Source organism: Odontomachus brunneus, unplaced genomic scaffold (genome assembly GCF_010583005.1).
Source record: "Odontomachus brunneus isolate Ranch 3 - 2012 unplaced genomic scaffold, Obru_v1 Obru_scaffold_101, whole genome shotgun sequence".
Lineage (NCBI taxonomy): Eukaryota > Metazoa > Arthropoda > Insecta > Hymenoptera > Formicidae > Odontomachus > Odontomachus brunneus.
Genome location: NW_022639551.1, coordinates 613,085 through 633,366, shown reverse-complemented (window position 1 = coordinate 633,366; position 20,282 = coordinate 613,085). Strand labels below are relative to the sequence as shown.

Below are 20,282 nucleotides of genomic sequence, written 5' to 3'. Positions count from 1 at the left end.
TATGTATATATATATATATATATATATATATATATATATATATATATATATATATATGTATATAAAAGCATATATTTTCAGCTCGGTTGGTTACCATGAGCAATGTAAATAACTATGATTACAATTTCGATTGACATCGATTGGTCGATTGTTTTACTTTTTTCGATTAAATTTGCTTATATCAATTATCAATTAAATAACCTTTAATTACATTGACTAATCGTCATTGTTCAATCGTTAATTGAATAATCTTTAATTACTGTACGTTTTATGTTATAATAGACTTATACTAATCGTTAATTAAATTCGATAATTAATTGAAAAAATAATTACTCGTAATTTTGAAATGTTTATTCATCCATTATATCTTTTTATTGGAACTCTTTATTTTTTTATTTTATTTATTACAAAACTCACAAAAAAAGGAAAACAATACATAAGTGGACCCCCCAAAAATAGAGAGAAGGTCTACTTACTTATCGGAAGTAGTACTTTGGGATTTCGTTGAGGTCGTTGAATTTTGAGATAACGCAGTGTTTTGTGTAAGAAGAGTTTTGGGTGAGCGCTGAGGGGATGTGTCTTTTTCATTATTATTGGGATTATTACTCTTCTTCTTTTTCTTGTCCTTTTTCTTGTCTCGAGCCTTTACGTCATTGCTACTGCAACTTCCTTGGCTATTTGCATCGATTCCACTATCACCCTCTTCCCTATCGGGATCCTCTGGACTTCTATTCACAGGCGACGGTACACTCTCTATTCTTTCGCAACCGTCGCCGCCTTCGTGCTCGCTGTCATCCGCTCTATCGCATTCTTCATCGCCAGACTTCTTTCCATTATCTTCCTTATCTTCGTAAGCTGTTTCGCTCTTCTTATATTCTTCGTGCAATTTACGTTTTTCTTCTTTCTTCTCGAGTTTCTTCTTTTTCTTCCTCTCTCGTCTTCGTGCGGCTGCTGCTTTCTTCGATTCTTCTCTCGTTTTCTCCATATCCAGTTCCTCTAATAGTATTGTAGCATTTTTATTTGCTTTAGCGGCTTGTGTCTCCTTAGCTGCTCTTATTACTTTTACACATTCCTGACACTTCTCAAGGAGTTCTTTGTCGCTGATGGTCGCTACATATCTTGTCATTTCTTGGTCACTCGGAAATTGCGTTACGTGATTCACCATCCACTTTACCACTTTGATGTGACCCTTTCGGAATGCAGCCATTAAACAGGAAACCTAAATATCATAAAGATAAAAGCCATTTAGTTCAGGTTTATAAGAAGTGTGGTAAGTTTTTAGCCTTAAGCTTTAAACTCAGAACTGTAGCGTTATTTTTCGCTCACAAAATTTTTTTTATCGCTAACTGAAGTCATAATTTTGAAGCTTTGAGCGAGTTAGCCAGGTTCCAAGCAACGCGGAAAACGCTTTTTGTTAGAGATTAATAGGCCTTAAAGTATAAAGCTAGAGGCTTACTACATCTATTGTAGATTCGGACTTACAACTGTTCATAGATATTTTCGAAGAGGGAAACAAAAATATACGCTTGTATCCTGTACATACCTTGCGATTATCCTGCGAATCGATATCTGCACCCGCATGGTAAAGTAAATCTACAACGTTGAGATGTCCACCATTCGCGGCTAACCACAATGGACTATTTCCCTTCTTGTTCTTTACTTCAACTTGAGTTCCCCTAAAAAATACAACTGACGTTATTTACTTTCTACCGAGTGTCTGACAAATAATACAGCGAGGAAATTACCTTGACAGCAAAAGTTCTACGAAACGGCAGTGACCTTTATCAGCAGCGATAGTGAGAGCGGTGTCACGAGATGATGGAACGGGTGTCGCATTAACATCTGCTCCTTTCGTAAGCAATACTCGTCCAACCTCGACGTATCCACCACTCGCCGCTTCCATCAAAGGAGTAAGACCAGTCTTTACAAAGCAAACATTAATTTGATGTTAGAGATTAATGAAAAGCAACATGTGTTTATGTATTGCAGAAATTTAATTCTATGCATCACCTTCGCTCGATGTTCAACATTGGCTTTTCGATCAAGCAAAAGACTAACAACTTCATGTCTTCCTTGGAAACACGCGAGTGTTAATGCTGTATTGCGATTTGTTTCGATTTGAGCGTTAATATCGCTACCCATATCCAAAAGTAATTTGACTGCCGCTGTAAAAGATTATTATACCTTTCACAATACAGAAAATGTAACGCTGAATTTTCTGGCTAGCACGCATGAATAGTTGTCGCTAATTATTATGAATGATTAACAGATAACTTTAACTTAATTAGCAGTTTACCGGTGTGGCCATTCATGGCAGCAAGCATCAAAGGAGAAATGCCCAACTTGGAACCGGTGCGCGAGTTTATTTCGGCACCATGGTTAAGTAGGAGTTTTATTATATTCACATAGCCGCCGGATGCCGCGAGACTCAATGGAGTATAATCGGATACATTTCGATGCTCTTTGTTCGCACCACGATTGAGCAAAAGCTCAACCACTTCATATCTACCGCCACTGCAGGCGAGTGACAACGGTGTATCCTTCGTACGTTCAGATTGTGCTTCGATGTCCGCCCCGTGATTTAATAGTATCTCCACCACTTTCTGATGACCAGCCGTTGCAGCCAAAATAAGAGGTGTAAATCCCTTTTTATCCCTATGCTCTGTAACAAAATCGTAGATATTGGAAAAAAGTACTTATTATCGATGATGGTGACACAGAATGGACTAAATAAAACGTCACATGCTCATTTTTTCGCGTGTGCGCGGAATATTAGACTAAATTACACAAGATGTTGATTTCCTTCATACAAAAGAGTTTTTTAAATATAAACTTTAACTTTAACTTTGATTATAGTCCACTTTGTATAACAGAGTACAAAATAAAGTACAATCAAATACCGCGCGATAAGAATGTATTAATTAAACGTTCATGTAACGTAATTACGTTCATGTTGGTTCACACTCACCTATATCTGCACCACGACTCAGCAGAAGTTCAACTAAATCTTCGTGGCCACCTGCGCAAGCTAATGTTAACGCAGTATCGTGATTGCTATCAGTTTCCGAGTCAACGTCCATACATGAAAATTGAGTAGGTGGGACTTGATTTGTCGCGTAACCTCCAACTGCAAGAATATTTATTACATATCGACCGACAATTGAATGGCAAAATTTATCGGCTTATTGGTTTGTTGTGTCCAAAAATGTCTATAGAATTACAGCATCGCAGCTCTTACCCGCCGCCGGATCCAGCTGATAGTTCTGCGCGGGAAAATTGGGAGTCTGTTGAGCATTGGCAGTTTGTGGTTGCTGGCAAGACTGCTGCTGGGATAAGACCGGATATCTGGCTTTCTTGCCCTTGCCAGTTGTCGGCGCGGTGTACACTTGTTTCTTGTCCGGTGCAACAACTTGGTTCGCTGCGGTTGTAGTAGCCGGCGCTTGAGTCTGAGTGGCGACCTGCACCTGATTGGTACTGCAGGCGGTAGACTGTGCATATCCACTCGACTGGTGAGGTATACTATCTATTATCCCAGTTGTTCCGCTCACAGGTGGTAATGTTTGCGTGGGAAACGCTGATAACGAGAAAACGGAAACGATCAAAACATCACTATCGTACAGACGCAGCCGCGCGCGGTGCGCTACCCGCACCAACGGCGCTCACTAAACTTACTTATTGGAGAAGACTGTAGCAGCAACTGCGGCTGGAAAGTATCACTGCTAATATGCTGCATACATTCGCGGAAGTGTATACTACCTTGACGGAAGCCTTCTTCAAAAGCTCTTAGACGATTCTTCAGCGCCGGATTCTGTAAGGACTGTGTGCTCGTTAACTGCAAGCCAGTTGATATGTCTGCTTCTATTTGAACGCCAGCACTAGTCACTTGTAGCGATGGTAGGGTTGGTAGGGAGACCGATGGTACTGACAGCACAGGACCAGTAAAATATTCTTGAGATGCATGGGGACTCCCGCTTTGTTGAACTATTTGCGTGGTTTGCAGATGCTGCTGCTGTTGCTGTTGTTGTTGCTGCTGCTGCTGCTGCTGCGGATGTTGTTGTTGTTGTTCTTTATTACCAGATACTTCTAATCTTTTTAATTCAAGCTTCTCTTGATCTTCTGTAGCTACACAAACAGAAAACAATTTAGAAAATACGTAAAATTATTTAAAACGCTAGTTTCATTCAAAAGAACTTGAGATAAAATATTGACCATCTACAGCATCGTCGAAACTGATGGAGCGAAAAATTTCAAACGCATCATCGATTGGTATGTCCGTGCCGTCTTCCAATTTCAGGACTCTTTCGTTAGCGGAGAAGGTTTTCGATTTCTGTGTCCCGGTAAAAAATGTACAACCGCCTTCTCTATACTTTCGCGCTGACTCGGGATCGGTTTGCTCAGGAAGATTTTCTTGCGGTATTTGCTGTTGAGAATGTTTCAACGTGAGTAAGTGTCAGCAATTCAATCAATGGCATGCTTACCTGGTTGTGCAAGTGATGAGTATGTGTAGGGTGTAAATGTGACATCAACTGAGTGGGCATTAATATGCTACTCGCATTATTACCGACTACGTTAGTTTGTTGTTGGGGCTGTTGTTGTTGAGGTTGCTGAGGTTGCGTTTGCTGCTGCTGTTGTATCTAAATTAAAGAAACAACCTCGTTAAAAAAAATAATCTTATGTGTTATTATATGAAAATAGATCATAGATGTTATACATGCTAACATCTCTCCCATGCATTCGCTTGTAAAATCTCTTAATAATTTTTTATTCAATGTTTTTTCTTTTTTACGAATGTTACTCGAACAACATTACGTTATATATTTGCCATATATTTTAAAGTAAGCTCGTGCTTAAAAGATTTTCTCTGAGTTCTGAATAAGAATAACTTTAAGACTTGTGATTGCTTGCCGTGGAACTCTTGATCGATGATTTCAGAAGCAGGAAAATACACATTCAAAATTTTTGCAAAATACGTTGAAATAAAATGATATATCGATAAAATAATACGCAATCGATCGAACAGATTAACGAAATAATCTGAATATTTTTCTTTTGTTCTAATAATCAAAAATTGATTATAAGATAATATTTAATCTATCTTTTCTCACAATTCTATTACAGATCAATTGCAGATATCATTTTGTGGACATATAATTATATTTCAACGTATTTTGCAAGAATATTAAACGTATATTTTCTCATTTTTGATGTCATTAATCAACACGACCGCGGTAAAGAAAAGCAGGAGCTTTAGCAAGAATTTAAACAATAATATCAAGTCATATGTTAAAATATATGGAAACAAAGCGAAGTAAGGGGAGTAGAAGTCCACCTGCACTTGATCTAGCTGGAGTTGCAACTGCTGATTGAGTTGCTGCAATTGATGGACCTGTTGTACTTGATAGGTGTGTTGACGTTGTTTCTGCTGATATTGCTGCTGAAGCCCGGCCATCAGGCTCGCCTGTGTCTGCTGCAATTTCGCCACCGCCATGCCGCTTGCTGCTTTACGCACGTTTTTTCCTTCCTTCTTAGACACTGGCTTAGCTTTCGGTCGATCGCTTATAGCAGTGTTCTGGCTAACATCGCTGCTCGCGGTAATAGGCTGGGAAACAGCTATGACAGTTGGAGGAGTAGAGATACTCGGTGGGCTCGGCGTGGTTGTAGAGGATGTGTTGGAAGTAACCAACGAAACGGCAGTCGTAGTAGGTAACGGGGCGAGTGTCAGAGGTGGCGAAGAGGGAAATGTATTCGTGGGAAACGTTTCCGCTGCGGTCGGTGCTACGGACAACGTCTTTTGAAACTGTTGCAGCCCCATTATCTTACCATCGAGGTAAGCACTGCAGACCAACGCCGCATCGCTAGTTCCTTGGTATGTTAATGAAGTGCCAGACATACCAGTAGCACTGCACACCAAGCCTTTCGAACAAAATAATCATCAGTTCAACGTATATGATCGTATATGAATATGATTAACAAGAACTTTTAATTTAACGAATGATGATGTAAAGAAAATACCATGTGGAGATGTTGCGGATTGAGCTGGCAAATCAATATTTAGCATTCCAGGTAATAAAGCTTCCGCTTCAGTAGGATCCTGCTGTTGCGTCGGTTGCTGAGGTTGATTTATTATGGAATTTCGTGAACCGGCGAACAAGTGTGCTGCGGCCTTACTTTGCAGTTCACGTTCTACCCTCTAAAAAAGGTAAATTACAATTGTATGATTTAAAAAAAAAGTGTATAATATAATTAAAAGTGTATGTATATATGATAACGCATAAAACGCAAACATGATTATTGTAATACGTTACATTGAACGTTTATGTATCTTTTATTTAACTCGTTAATATTCTTCATCACGAAAAATTCTTATAATCTCATGACATAGATGACGTACTTGCAGTTCTTCAAGTATTTGTTGCTTATGAAGAATTTGCTCTTGTCTACTTTTCCGACTATCGATGACATTTATTCCTTGCGTTGACGCTGACGTCGGGCTAAGGCTAATATTAGGTTCTGATAGACTCGTAAATCCTCCGCTGCCTTTATCGAGGATATTCGTATCATCCTTAGTAGTAGCAACAGATTCTCCTGCGGGCTGCGAACGAACTTGTTGCGCTTCCGCTGAGGTAAGACTCATGTCGGGCATCATAGTCACAGATCGATTTTTCCTTAATAATGACTTTTGCGTATTGTGTTTAGGTTGAAGATTTTGTTGTTGTTCCGCAGTTTGCTGCTGCTGCTGCTGTTGCGGATGTTGTTGTTGCGGTTGCGCAGATGTTTGCGGATGAGGTACGTGTTGCTGATGGCTTATATGCTGTTGATGCTGCGACGGTTGTTGCTGCTGTGGCTGCTGCGGTGGTGGTTGTTGTTGTTGTTGTTGTTGCTGCTGCTGTTGTTGTTGCGGTGGTTGTTGTAACAACATGGGAGCAGCTACAGCATTATGTGGCGCGCCCATCATAATGCTATGAGGATAATCCAACAAGAGTTGCACAACAGCAGTGTGGCCACCCTTTGCTGCTTCAATTAACATAGTAGAATTGTCCTAAACAAAATATTTTTAGTAATATATGCATCAGCACAACTTTTCTCGCTATGTAGTATTTGTAAAAATGATAAAGATTGTAAGTAATGAAAATTAAAACATTATTAACATATGTATAGATAACGTGTTATATATATTTTTTATTAGTATTAAAAAAAGTTATAAATTTCTCCTCCATTTATTTGACTATACAATTGTATGATGTACTCAAGTATTATCACTGAAAACATGTAAACTCACCTTCAATTTATGAAATGGGTTAGCTGATTGCGCCAAAAGCAGCTCGACTACAGCAATATGACCACCAGCACACGCCAATGAAAGAGGAGTGTGGTCATTATTTGTCGTTTGTCGATTGACATCAGCACGTTTCGAAATAAGGAACTGAACTGTGCACAGATGACCAGCCCTACAAGCTTTCATGAGCGGAGTTCTGCCCCCCTCTGATTCGTGTTCCTATATAATAGAGAGTGATAAACTGATATAGATAATTCATATATTTGAAAGAAGTTGACTAAAGTAAAGAGTAAAACTTTGCAGTTGTTAAAGACATAACATACCAAATCGGCTCCATATTGAAGCAAAAGATCAGCAACATCGGTATGACCATTTTCACAAGCATATGTCAATGCTGTATCTCCCGTTTGCGTCTGAGCGTGAACATCTGACGTCGACTCTAATAAATATCGAACAAGATCTAAATGTCCTTCCTGGGCAGCTTCCATCAGAGGGGTAGATGCTCCCAATTCGACATCGGCGCCCGCTTTGATTAGAAAATCAGCTACTTCAAGGAAACCTCCGCAGCAAGCCAATGTGAGCGCCGTTTCCTGAGTTTCCTCAGTTTGGGCATTAATGTTTGCACCTACGCAATACAAGATTCATGAACAACAAATTCGATAATCCTAATAAACATAACGTACCTTGGCTTAAAAGTAGTGCGACCATTTCCTCGTGGCCCTCGCGTGCTGCTTCCATTAAAGGGGTGTAACCCTCGTCGTTAACTTCTTCAATGTTCGCACCGCGTTCAATTAGAAGCATCGCGAGGTCCACATGACCTCCACAAGCCGCTAACGTCAACGGAGACTCGAAGCTGTCGGTCGGCATATTTACTTGGGCACCTGAGTCTAAGAGCAAGCGCGCTACCTCTACATGACCATCCATTGACGCTTCCATAAGTGCTGTATGCATCTCATCGGTCTTATGTTCCTGTAACAATTGAAGATATCATCGATTAAATTCTAGAAATATCAGATAAAACGTTCATCCTCTTTATTCTCCTTTCTTCTCTTCATGTTATAAGTTATGTTATAAGATCGGAAAAATATTAATTATATATTATTTTTGCAAGGAAATGATAGTTGGTAACTGTACCTGATCTGCGCCAGCTTCCAATAAAAATCGAACCATCTCCAAGTGTCCTTTGTAACAGGCCAATGTTAATGCCGATTCTTTAAATTCATTGGAATGAGTATTGATACCAGCACCATGTTCCAGCAAGATTTTAGCGACTGGAACGTGCCCAGCACTCGCTGCCTCCATCAAAGGTGTATGGCCGTTCTCGTTGTGATCTTCAACATTGGCCCCTGCTTCCAATAGGACACGTACAACTTCCTCATGTCCACCAGCACATCCATACATAAGAGGTGTATTTCCTACGATTATACAATACAACTGCTTTGTTTTCAGATAATGATGTTACGTCATCTCGAAAATTCACGCACACGTTTTTTGTTGAGAAATATGCTATTAAGTTGAAAGTGCTATATAAAATTAATATGTATATGTAATTAGCATGTAATTTTACCCGAAGTCGACTGAGCGTTAACATCGGCACCATGAGCAATGAGCAAGCTCACAATATCCACATGTCCAGCACTGGCAGCCTCCATCAAAGGGGTACAATCCCCTTTGATACCTCGGTCTTCCACGTTAGCATTCATTGCTAACAGAACCTGTTTCATAGAAAGATTGGTTGATAGACGGTTTTCATTAGTCTATAAAACTAATTTCGATTTAGTTTTTTTATTTCCTGATAATATTGCTATAATGCCAACTTCATGTCATTTAGGAATGTGACAGATAGATAAACAAGAGAAACAAGTAAAAATATAACATAGGTTTGCTTTTTTATAGTTGCACTGAGTTTTCTTGTCTATATTTGAGATAAAATACCCACTTGATGCTGATAGAAAAAGAAACAAAAAAAAAAGATAGTGGACAAAGAGCAGATATGAAGGACAGATCAAGAGTTTTGATATAAATTAAAAAGTAAAACTTTTATTTTTCAGCAGATAGTGGACGTTTCTCATAATTTATGTAAGCAATTAAATATCGAATTTAGCTAATTTAACTTTGGTTAATTTACAATAAATTACATCCTGCAATTACACAGAAGTAACTATAGAAGTAGATAAATATTATAAATATTAAGATTCTCCAAAAAATTTAAATCTACTTCTTTACATTTACTATAATTTTAAACAACATAATTTTAATCAGCTCTGTCTGATTCCTGTAATATATTCAAGTAATATAATATTGTGTAATATTAAATTTACATAGTTTACATTATATACATATGTTAATACAGAGATAATAGAATTTTGTACTACAGATATAAAATCAATTTGGAAAGACATCTATATTATTATATTATATGCTGTAACTTTAAGTCAATTATGAGACAACCAATAAAAATTTTTTTAGAGACATTGAATAACATAATTTTAATATAAAAGAATTTTTTTCCTTCCTGTCACAGACAATGAGAACTGCTATCAATTTATCATTACAGTCCTTCAAAATGAATTGTTATCAATGCAACGCAACCAACTGCTCGCACACAAATATGTCAAACATAATAATACTATGTACCTACCAAGCAAAATATATTACAGTTTGCACAACAAAATGTGACACAAAGGTTTCTTTTCCATTGTATATGGGATATTTACATAAACTTAAAACTTATAATTTAACTTATAGCAATATTACAGTATAAATTTACAGCTCAATAAATTCACAATCCACACACAGGATAAAGCTACATTTCTATCACCCACATTGCCACAAAACATTGCATGTTAGACGTGTGTACCGGGAATGACTTATCCACACGTGTAACAGTAACGTCATGCACTTTGGCAAGATATCTCTCGCAAATGATTATCATAATTATTATCAGGATTCACACAGATCGTACCTATGTGCGAGCTGACACATAGAGAAAGAACAACGTAAATATGCATTTGACTCAAACCTGAGCAAGTTCGTAGTAACCCGCTGAGCAAGCCAAGGAGAGCAAGCTCTCTCCCTCTTCGGTAGTTTCGTGAACACTCCGTCCTTCTGTTAACAATTTTCTAACGGTACCAACGTCGCCGTCGGTACACGCCTCTATAAGAGTGCGCTTTTCGTTAGGTGTGCGTGGATTATCACTACGCATACGTGTTAATGCTGCTGCCGCTTCATCCAATGCACAAGAAACACTAGATGTTAAACGTCGAAGCACTTCGTGGTCGGCTAAGTGCTTCCCATCACCCGACGACAATTTTCCGATACCAGCTGCCTCGAGGAGGGCCTCGAGACGCGCTTGAGTCTCAGGATCCACAGAACGTTCAGGGTCTTCAGGAGTCAACAGAAATTTTGAAGTTTCTGGATGATCTTCGTCTATCTCAACTTGATCAATTGCAAAACACTCCACCTACAATCACACAAAGTATTTGTAAATAAGACTGAACACACAAGAGATGCAAGAGACGATGTGTTACAATTAAATTGGTTGACTGTGCTCTCTGTTTACTGATTCACTGTGTGATTCTTATATTATAAGCATTCAGATGAAACATATGTATGTGTGAAATACTTAGAATTCGATAAGCTGTCAATAGCGCTTTGTTACAATATTGACTGTGTTCAGCAGAAGGAAGCTGCTTTGCAACTGTTGTAATTAAGAAGATACTTCAAAATTAACTTGTGGAATATAAAGTTCATTTACAGAGATCAATTTTATTTTACAGAAATAAGCTTTATATCAACAAGTAAATTCTCAAGTATTTTTTCTTAGTACAATATTTGTGAATCCAATTGGTGTATGTTCTTAGATACAGCCAAGATTAAGAACACCACCAATGAGAATTCCATGAATTTTGCAACAGTTGCAAAGCAGCTTTCTCAGTTGAATGCAGCCATTAATGTTCTTCTTGCAGAATCTTCGTTTTACTTTTGTGGATACATTGGTTCTGACTGTGTAACATACACACAAAATAACTAGAAAATACAGCTTAGATAACAATGTCACGACATTGATGACTCTTGCAGAACCTCTGTATCCTTTATACATACAATAAATTTGCATTGTATGTCGAGCATACACACAAAATAATTAGAAAACACAGCCTAGATAATAATATGGTCACGTCGGTCTTTTAGTGTGTCTAGTGATAAACTGACACACGAGCTGTTCCGCGAACAGAACTCATATCCTTTATCAGAGACTTCCAACGCGACTGAAAACTATGTATCGCTGAGTCACTTCTTGAACGAGCACAGACGACCAGCGATATCTACACAAAACGACTCGCCGACGAAACCTATCGGTACAAAATCCCAGTGAAAAAGCACTAATAAGTTCCTCGTCGTGTGGCGTATCCGTGATATAAGAAGCACCGAGCGAGAAATTGAGGTTATTTTCGCACAGAGTCGAGTTACCGGGAACGTCGGCGGCGACGGCGGTGACGGCGGTGACGACGGCGGTGGTGGCGGCGGCATCGTTGATCGACTTCGACGAACAAAGAGATGTGTATAAATCACGAAGGCGCGCGTCACCGAGCGAGATGTCGAAAATCGAATTGTTGCTCGTGTATGTGAAACTATCAGAAGCTACTATTGAAGAGAGAGAAGAGATGCCACGCTCGCTCTTTCTCTCTCTCTCTCTCTCTCTCTTTCTCTCGCGCGTACTAACGTATGTACGTATCAACGCGTTACATCCGGAAAGTCCTGCATGCACCTATGCTCCACGCAGAGGAATGATCGGTGCGCGATCGCGAGTCCGGAGAGGGCGATCGCGAACGTGAGACAATCAACGCAAATCGGGAACGCGGGTGAAAGCATAGTCGCGTATTTTTATTTTCCGACACGAATCACGTTTAGGTCGCGTGGCAGAACAATAAGCAACGACGACGTTCCAAACGACGGCACTGACACTTACCACGCGACCGGTGAACTCCGCGTACTCGCGTAACTACACATTGCGCGTCGCCCTGTCGTATTCGAGTCACCGAGTGTGTGAAGGCGTACACTCGCGTCGGGAATGCGCTCTCGTCCGTTGCTCCCGAGACAGACGACGACGACGACGACGACGACGACGACGACGACGACGACGACGAAGAGCGAGAACGACAACGACACGGTGATGACGACACGAAGATACAACGCTGAGATTCGCCCGAGGTTCACCCTTCACCTCCTTCTCCTTCCCTGCCGTCGCTGATCACGACTATGTCCGATGCATAAGTAGCACTGAGAAACTGAACACGCGAGTCTCACGGAGAAGCGACGAGGCCGTAAAAGCGCCGTTGGTAGGACATAGAATAATATGGTGGCTCTGTTCTTCGCGATCGTTTCCACGCACACATCGAGCAGCAGCAGGCGGGCGCACACGGGGACGCGAAACGCCACGACGACAGCGTACAAACGGCCGTGCGGGCGAGACTCCGTTCGTGCTGCTTCTGGCTTGCCAGAACTGGCGGATCACATGGTGACGCGTTGGCTCGGAAATCGGCTGCGAGAAGCAGCCAGCGAACTCGCGAGCGAGCGACGAGAACGAGAAAGACGTGCGGGAAGCCCGCTGGATGGCGCACCGACGGCAATGCGAACGAACGCGAGGCAGACACGCTCTCGTAGAGGCGTGCTCGCGCATCGCGCTACATATACACGTATGTGCACGTACAGCCGTGTGTACACGCACGTGTGCACGATGCACGTACCGTGTAACGAACGCGTATGTATATGACACACACACACACACACACGCACCGATGTGTTACATATGATATGCGTATCCGAACTTTGTGTGCACTTACACTTGTGCACTTCGTTGTGCTTGTATACATGCGTACTCACACGGTGTATATACCGTATATACCGACTCTCAGCGAGCGAAGTGCTTCAACCAGCGATGCACGAGGGAGAGGGAGGGAGAGGGAGAGAAAGAGGGAGCGAGAAAGAAAGATAGCCGTACTTGTGTACTTACGCGCGCGCACTCACACGTCATATGTCTACATATACGTATATACGTTCGTTCGTTTGTTCATTCTTTCTTTCGTTCGTTCGTTCGTTCGTTCTTTCTTTCTTTCTTTCTCTTCTCTCGTTCGATTTCATTCTTTCTTGCTCTTACGAGATATGCGATGACGCGAATAAGGATGGGAACGAGGAGCATTCGAATAGTGAACCTCGACAGCGACGACAACAGCAGCGCCGCCGCCGTGGCAGCGGGTCACGCTGCTCTCGTGAACACGCTAGGAACGTAGGTAAGACCATCGCCGCATGAACACCACCTCACACTGTGGTGGAAGAAGGCAACCGGGGACTTGGGAGGAAAGTGCCCCGGCGGGAGGAGAAGGGCGAAGATGTAAGGACAGCGGTGGGTGGGACAGAGGAAGGACGAAATTACTCGCGCGATTCGCAATAGAGATAGACGTGCGGATAGATGCGGAGAGAGAGAGAGAGAGAGAGAGAGAGTGAGGCGCGAGTATGCTAGTGATGTCGGCGACGTCGTTTCCACGGTAGACAGCTATTAACGCATATATACACATACCGATTATATAACTTTTCCCCAACGCGCGGATTCCCCTGTTCCTTTTCTGCCTTTCGACTTGACTTTCCTCACCTTTTTATCCCTTCATTCTTTTGTGCTAAGATTACGCGAGAGTTGCCATCTACGTGTTGTACCTAGCCGGTATCTAGCGAGGTATGTAGCGAAGACACTTCTAAGAGAGAAAGAGAGAGAAAGAGAAGGGAGGGAGAAAGAGAGAGGAGGGAGAGAGATTGTACGGATACGAGTCACGACGAAGGGTGTAAAGGGAAAGGTAGACGCCTTTGCCTAATTATGAAATCTCTAGACCGATTTTGTTAACATCAATTAATGCGTGTTTTCGTCTAGAGCGAGTTTGAATCGCTCCCGTTTCGATCGAAGCAATAAGAAACGCTGAAGAGAGAGAATTCTCTCTCTCGCCTTCGTTATTTCATGAAGTGAGCAATGAAAGAGAAGAGTAAGGTGCGGCAACGAGTGTACTTTATATCGTTATGCATTTGAAACGTGTTTTTTTCGATACGTCCAATTTTTAGACGTCCAATGAGAAGATTACTTTTTTGGGAATTGTTGAAAAACGGATTTTCCCATTGGAAAGTTCGCGCTCCGAAGTGTGTCGCGAAATTTCAACTTCAACTTCAATATTTGGCTCCAGGCTTCTCTAAGAATTTTGTCCCAACGCCATTACACGATGTGTGTCGCGAAAGAAAAACGTTCTGCAAACAAGTGTTGAAACTGCGTTGACAGTTGAATCGATTGCCAAGTCGATACGCGGTCGGTAAAATCGACTTGACAATCGATCCGGATCAAATTTCAATCTTAGCTGAGAGTTAGATTGTTCCGATACAATGTGATTTCGCGCATTTCTAAATTGCAATCCCGTACACAAAGTGGACGAACGAAGTAAACCCGTTAAGGTCTTGGTCCCGATTGCATTTCAATTAATTTATCCCGAGCCGGCAATTGGACGCCTCTTACTTATCTATAATGTAGATAGGCAGGAAAAATCGAGTTAAGTCCTCGGTCCCGAGGACGCGTCGAGGTTAAATTGTCCTGGGGCGACTTCTCTCGGATCGTAATCCTACAATACAGATAGACGTACAAAATTAAGCACGGTCATAGTTACAAAAATTTTAGCTGAATTATGTCTGAATGGCGATTAGAGCGCTTTCTGTCGAGTTAGAACTCATTAAAAGACAGATTTTTCGTATATACGTATTGAAGACGACAAAAAAAAAAAAATAAAAAGGAGCAGAGACTTTAATCTCGATTGTACTCGAATGGTATATTTTAATTTCGTCTGGTTCAACAATTCGACGTTTTCTTTATAGGTTACTTTTCCTGACGTAGATATGAATGGACAAGAAAATTCAAGACGACTTGGGGTTAATCCTCATCAAGGTTAATCGACACGACCGGATATTTAGTCACAACTTCACATTAGAGAACGGCAAATCTGAATTAAATAAATCCAGGTTAAGAACTAACTGCTCCTTTTGAGGTTATAAATCCTACGTACGATGCAGACAGAGAAGGTGAACGAGGTTGAACAGGGTTAGCGTTAATCGACGCGAACACTGCCGGACTTTGGCATCGTGAGCGCGTCTGAAATGAATTAATCTAGATCGGCGACTCGATACCTCTCTCCGTATTACAGTCCTGTCTTCAATGTGTGCATAGACGAAAAAAGTGGAGTTAGCACCGATGAAATCAGACCTCAAATCGTAGTCAAAGTCGGTCTGAATTAACTAACTTCGAGTTATCGACTGCCTATCATTTTCTTTTGTTTTATGATCAAGTTCGCCAGACATCATGTATACATGCCTTAACATTGTAACCAGGGTTATACTATTCGCGATTATTTGTACCAACAAAAATGGTTTCTGCGTGTAACCCGGGAGAATATTGACGATGAACCCTGCACTATCGACGCAACGGTGTTTCGTAGCGTTTTTCATCGGAGCGAATCTATTAATATAACATTTATATAATTGCTTCCTACGTGAAAAATGTCTCGCAAGAATGTGTCCTGTCATTTCATGCATGTGCCAAAGCATCTCTCTGCGCGTTTCAACACCTTTTTCGGTACAATGTACGTCCACCTGTCTTTTTGCGCGTAGAAGCCCAGCCAGATAAACTTTCGCGATTGTCACGACGTAAGACGATGATAGAAACTGTACAATTTTTTAAATTACATTTAGATATACTGTACCGACTTAATCATTAAATTTACATCACACAATGATGTATGGTTTTGTTTTCACACTAATGCAGCTATAAGTTTACTAAAAATTACATATTTTTTTATTACATTACATATTTTTATGTTACATTTTGCATAATATACTGTTTTGAGCAAATTCCGATCAAATTCTTTTCGTATTTTCGATTCTATGAGTATGTAATCGTCTAAAATCGACTAGTAAAATTATTGACAAATTTACGTACACCTGTTTATCTTTGGCAGATAGAGATAGATATAGGGAAATTTTACAGCAACTTTACTAGTCGATCTGTAAAAGTTGCATCTCTTATAACTGATTCATGGTACTTAGAATAACAAAATAGAAATGCGAAAAGTATTATCGATAGTTGCTCCAAAAATATGTACAAAAGTAGTATAAAAAATATGAAAAAGAATGTAACTGAAAATCTGAGAATTATTTTCAGTAAATCTGCATTTTCGGTTGCTGCAATAATGTGAAAAAAGAACACATTCTTGTATGATTTGAATTTAATGATTACTTCAATACAGTATATTTGCATCATAAATATAATTTAAAAAATCGTAAAGTTCTCATTACCTCACGTCGTGATAATTATAAAAATTTATTTGAGAGACATCAATGACTTTTTTTTAATTCGTTGACTTTAATCTGAGTTTAAACTCTACTCAAAGACCTGAATTAAACTCAGAGGGTCGATTGTGTATCTCAAAACGGAGTGAAAATGACAAAAATGAGCAAATTTACTAGAATATTTATAACTTCATTGGTCAATGCCTAGTAAATTTGCTCACTTTTGTAATTTTCACTTCGTTTCGAGATACACAATCGACCCCCAGATTAAGGCTTAATCGACTTGATATAGAAACGGGCGTTAGACTTTCCGGCTCGGAAACTTCTTCATTTTTCTAATGATCAATTCGATATGTGACCCGTTATTTGTATAACTAAAGTATTTAACTTTACATGTGCGCGCGCGCATACACACACACACACACATACGCGTGCGCATTTTCCCTTGCAAACGTTTATTAGCACCAAACTGTCAGACACAGATCCGAATTACGACGCATGTATACATTCATATAAAACGCATTCGACCCGAAAATAACTAAACCGGACAGTATCAATGACGTCTCGTGTATTAGCACTCAAGTACTTTGATGAATGTGATGGCTCACGAAACTTCGTTCTAATATTTCGAGGACGCTTTAACCGTTTTTTATCATTCCACATAACCGTATCAATTTCACAACGCGATGACAACGATAACATAGAAAAATCGTCACGGCTTTCTCCGTCGGACGAATGTCCTCTTCTATATACCCGTGCACACCGTATATACATCATATGCACGCATTATATATATATATATATATATATGTATATATGTACACACACGCACGCGCGCGCACGGTATCCGCGCATGCATGTGGCGTATACGGGTGTGCGTGTGCATGCTCGTGCGTGGCCATGTATTCACACGCGTTCGCACGTAGATCGTTATGATCGACCTCGCGTAATGAGCGCGTGCTCGCGTATAATATCGTTAATATCGTCGATGCAACGACGGTTGCGTTAGCGAAAACGCGTTAGCAGGAATCTCGCTGCGGGAAAATCACCGCAAGAAACGGCTAAGCGCAACGAGAGAGAGACGCGGGGGACAGAGCTCCCGCAAGTTTGACATCGCCGATTCAAGAACGGGGGGGACTCATTGAGAGCGTTTCTAAAACTCGTGCGTCGTTCGCAAATAACGACGACGATGATGACGACGACGATGACGACGACGATGATAGAGATGAGAATTAGGTGAATCGAGTGTCGATGTCGTTGATGATGACAATGACGATGGCAACACAATGACAACAGTGATGACGAGGACAGCGGTGGTGTCGACGGGAAGAAGGGGCAGAGACTGACACTCGCTCGAAATTCGCAGAAGCATATTCGTAATACTCGGCTCGATTCACAAGAACGACACTTACCCGACGCCACGCTCGCACACATACACACGCGTGTATGAGACACAGATATAGACACAAATATCCCCCTCCCTCTTTTTGCCCCTTTCTCTCTCTCTCTCTCTTGCTCTTGCGCACATATGACACACACATACACGCGTATTCTCTCTCTCTCTCGCTTTTTCTTGATCTTTCTCTCTTTCTCACTCGCTCGTTTCTTTTTCTTTCTTTCTCTCTCGCCCTCACATTCTCCCTTCTACACACCATGCTCGCGGATATCTTATCACGTCGCGTTAACGGACCTGGCGCTTATGGCGTTTACCTCGGAAACGCTGTCTTCCTCGCTTTCCGACGAGTCTGTCATAAAGCGCGGTTGCAGCTCTGAGAAGGTTTCGGTCTCCGACTTCGTGGGGCTCGAATTCGAAGACTGGGGAGTCGACGACGTCTTTCCAATATCGTGGGGAACGCTCGTTGCTGCCGTTGCCGCTACTGCTGGCTGCTTTTCGTGCTTCTGGCTATCCGAGGTCGTTCCTTGTGCTACATTCTGCATCTTTACCCTCCAGATAAATCATATGACACACAGTTACTCCGTTACTGGTATGCCCGTGCCGCGAAACACACACAGTACACTCATTCGCTCGCAACGTTTCGGCAAGAAGTTGCTCTCGAGAGCACAGTCGCCGTCATTCACGTAAGCTAACACCCGCCATTTCCACTATGGCCGACTGCGATAGTCCCGGATGCTTCGACTCGCGGCTGCTCCTCGGCCTCCGTGCCTGCCGTGTGATTAAACGTCTCGCAACGGTTCACGGTGGCGCGTAACTTCAATTGTGCTACTTGCTACGAATTCCTCTCGAGAGTCTCGTGCAGTTTCGCCAGTCTTTCTCACGCGAGAAAAATTAATCGTGTTTCTTCAAAATACGTCTCGCTTAAAATAATTGGTTATTGTAACACTCGAAATAATCATCCAATAATTAATTGCTGTTTCGCGATAATATAAGGCGTTAATAACAGTTATCGCAATAAAAGCTCGAGAGAAAGGATAATATGAAAACGGTTGGAATATTTGAAATTTTATATGAAAAAAACTATTTTTTACAGATCTAGATTTTCATCATGTTCAGATTTTTTTAGGAAATTTTCCGTGCAAATTGAATTCATATTTTATTTATATTTTAAAGCTCTTCTCTAGCAGGGTTGCGTTCGGAAACGTCACTCGAGTACTCTCCCTCTCTTTTTACTTCACTTTTGTATCTCGCTCACTCCACAACGGGTACACTTGGGTGACGTTTCCGAACGCAGCCCAGCACATATTACGGTGGGCCGCTGTAGATTCTATATTAGCCGTTATAGATTCGACATTGGTCCTAATGCTTGGGTTGTCTCCTCTCGCCGCGGTCGTTTTGTTTAATGTCATCAGAACATCAGAAACGAGAAAACATTCCCAAAATTCTTGTGGAATATATCAAAATGAAAGCATACGCCTATAAAATGACATTTAGTTGATTGAGCACGATTGTGAATTTAACTTGTTGATACTAAATTTTCTCACAATTACTTCATAAAATATTGCAACAAAATCTTTTTTTTCACTCTCTTTCCCTCAGTCTATATTTAAAAAATATTAAGAAACATTTTTATTGCATATTTATATTTAATTAGTTATTGTTGCAATATAACAGTAGTTGGAAAGGTTTAGAGTTTAATTTCCAGCTCAATCTACTCTGCCCATGGACGTAAGAATACATGGACGAAGCGAAAGGTGCGATTATAGACGAGGGGCTGTAAAGCCCAAGGGGTAAGAAGATTACATCGTCGCGACTATGTTGGTGTCGGAGTTTTGTATCTATTGTCTATATATAAAAACAGCGACCGTCGCCATCATGGTATGTCAACTCCATTACGATACATACAATCATTCCCCTCACCCCTTGGGCTTTACCCCCGCGACAATTCGCTCCGTCCATGTATTCTTATGTCCATGACTCTACCTGATATATTTCCTCTAATCTCTTTTATAGTTTTTATAAGCTATTCTTAAAGAGTTTAAAATTCAGGAAATTTATTTATTTAGAAGGTTTCTACTTTGATATTCTTGTCTTCTAAGATAAAATATATTTTAGTTATGAGTTACTTTTCAACACTATAAGTTTAGGCGGAAAATTTAGCTCGATTTTCTGGCTTTTTCGACGGTGGATCAATCACCTTTTACAGTAGAGGTATATAAGTGCTGTAAAATAAAACTCTTA

The 20,282-nt window shown here is 40.7% G+C and overlaps 1 protein-coding gene across 9 annotated transcripts in view; it reads right to left on the bottom strand.

Moving 5' to 3' along the window:
* Positions 1–18,773, bottom strand: part of LOC116848913 (ankyrin repeat domain-containing protein 17-like) — a 28,759-nt gene extending 9,986 nt beyond the window's left edge. Inside the window, exons 1-20 of one of the 9 annotated variants that reach the window (XM_032825503.1) lie at positions 18,356–18,773; positions 10,299–10,739; positions 8,844–8,991; positions 8,411–8,691; positions 7,960–8,245; positions 7,600–7,901; positions 7,280–7,495; positions 6,392–7,039; positions 6,013–6,190; positions 5,330–5,913; positions 4,479–4,634; positions 4,210–4,420; positions 3,673–4,122; positions 3,239–3,574; positions 2,969–3,127; positions 2,297–2,662; positions 2,011–2,165; positions 1,746–1,921; positions 1,544–1,676; positions 477–1,219 (exon numbers count right to left, since the gene is read on the bottom strand). In XM_032825503.1, coding sequence (XP_032681394.1) covers positions 477–1,219; positions 1,544–1,676; positions 1,746–1,921; positions 2,011–2,165; positions 2,297–2,662; positions 2,969–3,127; positions 3,239–3,574; positions 3,673–4,122; positions 4,210–4,420; positions 4,479–4,634; positions 5,330–5,913; positions 6,013–6,190; positions 6,392–7,039; positions 7,280–7,495; positions 7,600–7,901; positions 7,960–8,245; positions 8,411–8,691; positions 8,844–8,991; positions 10,299–10,739; positions 18,356–18,583 — 6,197 coding nt within the window. In that variant the 5' untranslated portion in view covers positions 18,584–18,773. Of the gene's footprint in view, positions 1–476; positions 1,220–1,543; positions 1,677–1,745; positions 1,922–2,010; positions 2,166–2,296; positions 2,663–2,968; positions 3,128–3,238; positions 3,575–3,672; positions 4,123–4,209; positions 4,421–4,478; positions 4,635–5,329; positions 5,914–6,012; positions 6,191–6,391; positions 7,040–7,279; positions 7,496–7,599; positions 7,902–7,959; positions 8,246–8,410; positions 8,692–8,843; positions 8,992–10,298; positions 10,740–11,380; positions 11,423–11,746; positions 12,190–12,245; positions 12,464–12,500; positions 12,889–13,119; positions 13,165–18,355 lie in introns of those variants that run through there. The other 8 variants (XM_032825507.1, XM_032825505.1, XM_032825506.1 and 5 more) reach the window with 8 other exon arrangements.
* Between the last annotated feature and the right edge of the window lie 1,509 nt (positions 18,774–20,282).